At 69.6% G+C, this 2,994-nt stretch overlaps 2 protein-coding genes across 2 annotated transcripts in view; one reads left to right on the top strand and one right to left on the bottom strand.

Moving 5' to 3' along the window:
• The window catches only part of H696_04964 (hypothetical protein), a 7,628-nt gene extending 6,015 nt beyond the window's left edge, over positions 1-1,613 (top strand). The window contains exons 2-4 of the mRNA XM_009498830.1: positions 50-701; positions 813-918; positions 1,067-1,613. Coding sequence (XP_009497105.1) covers positions 50-701; positions 813-918; positions 1,067-1,576 — 1,268 coding nt within the window. The 3' untranslated portion in view covers positions 1,577-1,613. The remainder of the gene's footprint in view (positions 1-49; positions 702-812; positions 919-1,066) is intronic.
• A 185-nt stretch (positions 1,614-1,798) lies between these two features.
• The window catches only part of H696_04963 (uracil phosphoribosyltransferase), a gene marked incomplete at its 5' end in the record, with an annotated part of 1,719 nt that continues 523 nt past the window's right edge, over positions 1,799-2,994 (bottom strand). Inside the window, 3 exons of the mRNA XM_009498829.1 lie at positions 1,799-2,307; positions 2,427-2,632; positions 2,762-2,980. Of these exons, the coding sequence (XP_009497104.1) occupies positions 2,005-2,307; positions 2,427-2,632; positions 2,762-2,980 (728 nt within the window). The 3' untranslated portion in view covers positions 1,799-2,004. The remainder of the gene's footprint in view (positions 2,308-2,426; positions 2,633-2,761; positions 2,981-2,994) is intronic.

Raw genomic sequence — 2,994 nt, 5'->3', positions numbered from 1 at the left:
CGCCCCCGCCCCCGCCCCCGCCCCTCCTGACTCCCCTTCTCCCGGCCAGATCTCCTGAGCGATGGTCTTGAGGGGGGCCTGCCGCTCGGGGCCATCCTCCTGTTTGAGGCTGGCGGCGAGTCCGGGGCCCTTCCCCCCTCGGAGCCGGGCCACACGCATGCCGGGCCGGAAGTCCAGTCCGGCCCGGAGGCGGCGGCCGGGCTGCTGGCGCGCGGCCTGCTGGCACGTGGCATCCCCGATCGACATGCGCTGGCCTTCGCCGGGGCCGGGGCACGCGCCACCCTTGCCTCACTGCCCACCACATACGACCCGACTCCCGATGCCGCGGCGGCCGGGGCAGCCAGCGCGGCGGCGGCCGCCGACGACGCCAGCCTCAAGATTGCCTGGCGCTATCGCGGCCAGCGGGGAGACCCCCAGGTGTCGGACGCCCAGGCCCTCCCGGGAGCCGGGGTCCTGGAGGTGAACTTCCAAAGCCGCATTGAGCGGGCCGATCTGCGCGCATGTGCCAATGTCTTTGCCTTTGAGGGTGGCGCCGCTGGTGGGGCAGCGCGATCCTTCCACCTGGCTCCCGATGCCGAGGGTGACGACTCGTCGCTCTTTGTCCCGAGCAGCCCCCCTCCCAAGCCGGCCGGCCCCTCGCCGCCCGGGGGCGACCTGGGCGATCTGCTGGCCTGGTGCGCGACCATCCTGCGGCAATTCGAGTGCGTGATATCACCTCCTCCTGGCCCTTCTCCCGGCCCCCCCCATCGCGGGGACCCCTGCTCGCCTGGCTGCCCGTGCCTCTGACTCTCGCCGGCATCCTCGAATCGCAGATTCCAAACACAAATGAAGGAGCACGGTGCCATCGACCGGTTGCAGGTCCTCCGCATGTGGATCGATCTGGCCCCCTTCTGCGGGGGAGCCTCTCGGGCGGCCGACGTACGGACCTCCCTCCCTTTTGCCCCTCGCGGTCTCTCCCCCTCTGCTTTGCCGGGATCGTCTGCCTGTCCCTATTGCCTCCTCTCCATAAGTTGACTCCCCGCCCCCCGCCCCCCCGCCCCCCGCCCCCCGCCTCCCACCCATGCAGGCCACCGAGGTGGCGGCCTTCCTGTGGCGCTTGCGTGCTCTGGCCCGGCGAGCGCTCGTCCTGCTAACCGTCACCCTGCCCGCATGGCTGGGCGAGGGGGCCCACGCAGCCGGCGACGCGGACTTCGATGATGACGATGCAGCGGAGGCGGCGCTGGTCGCGGCTCGACGCGCTTGCGGTCGTGGCATTCGCCTGGTCACTCTGCCCGCCGGGTCGCCCCTGCACCCGGCCCCGGGGCATGGCTCCCGCGCCTGGCTCCTGACAACCACGCTGAGCACCACGGCCGGGACCCTGGAACGAACCCCCGGCGCCGGGGTCGGCCTTTGGACCATGCGTCTCTCCCGGCGCCGGGCTCTGGTTGAGCGGGCCCGCGAGGCTCCGGCTCTGCCTGGCGGCGCTGGGGCTCCGGAAATCATCGGCCGAACGGCCGGCCCCGGCCCCGGCGCCGGCGCCGGCTGCTCGACCAGCCAATCCGGCCCCGGCAGCGGCCAATCCGATCTGTCCTGGTGACCTGACCTGTCCGGCGAATAGCATGAAGATCCACACACACACGCGCGCGCGCACACACACACACACGCCAGACTTCTCCAGGTTTCCCCCCCGCCCCCCCCCCCTGATGGGTTTGTGCTTTTCTTTGTTCGTAGGAGGGGGCCATCTTGTGGCATGGGGCCGGCCTGCTTCGGCAAGTGGCCAGTCTGCGACCCCGCGTGCCACCGAAAGGGCCATGCCAAATGGGGGGAATGAGCTGTATTGTTGCAAGGAGGGGAGAGGAGAGAGATAGAATGAAGGGGCACACGTTGCTGCTGCGCTGCCGAGGGGTGGAGGCCGCTTTGGCACGCCGGCCGGGGCGGCCCGATATCGCCACCCGACAGGACATGCGGGCGTGGGGGGGGGGGCAGGCAGGTGCGGGGCACCCTCTCGCGGGAGGGTGCATATGCTCACTCGTCGGTGCCGAAGTAGCGACAGCCGAAGTCACCAAGACCGGGCATGATGTGCTTCGAGGTGCTGAGCGAGTCATCCACCTCGGCGGTGATGATGTGCGTGTGAGGGAAGCGCTTGGAGAAGGCCAGGACACCCTCCGGCGCGGCGACCAGGTTGATGAAGATGATCCGGTCCTCCGGGACGCCCTGCTCGATCAGGACCTCCACGGCCTTGATGGCCGAGCCGCCAGTGGCGAGCATCGGGTCCAGCAGGAGGACATGGCGATCGGCGATATCAGGCGGGAGCTTGGCGTAGAAAAGCTGACCCACGGCAAGGGGGGGAGGGGGGGGGGGGAATCGATAAGTACACAGTGCCATGGGAAGAGGCCCATGAGAAGGAGGGCAAACATCGGCAAGTGCAGCGGGATCACAGAACACACCTTCGGCTGGGCGGTCGACTCATCGCGCTGGATGAGGATCTTGCCAACGCGGATGCTGCGGCAGCACTCGCGCAGGGCCTTCTCCATGGCCTCGCCGGCACGCATGATGGACACACCGCACACCCGGCCAGTGAAGGCCAGCCCCTCATAGCTGGAGTCGGTCGGGGTGATGACAGTGTGCTCACGGAAGGGGAGGAAGTTGAGGCCTGGGGAGGGGACGGTGCAGGGGAGGGCCATGGGGGCGGGGGGCGGGGAGGGGGTCAGAAAGCAGGCAGGGGGGGCAGGTTGCAGGGGCCGCAGACGCCCCTGCAGGCGGTCACACATGGGACACGCACCCTCCTCGATCAGCAGGCGAATGACACGGTCGGCGTAGAAGACGAAGTCCGCGCGCGAGGTGCTACGGTCACGGATGATGGTCATCAGGCCGCGCAGCTGCATGGTGCTCTTCATCACATGCAGGGTGGACGGGGCATCGGGGAAGGCCGGCTCCGACGGGGAGGCGGAGCGAGCCGAGGACTCGGGGCCAGACTGGAGGTGCGTGGTCAGGAGGGAGCCTACACAGGGGGGG

This window comes from Fonticula alba, assembly GCF_000388065.1.
Source record: "Fonticula alba strain ATCC 38817 unplaced genomic scaffold supercont2.8, whole genome shotgun sequence".
In the NCBI taxonomy this organism is placed as follows: domain Eukaryota; order Rotosphaerida; family Fonticulaceae; genus Fonticula; species Fonticula alba.
Note: the sequence above shows the minus strand (reverse complement) of the source record. Positions and strands in the feature narration are given on the sequence as shown.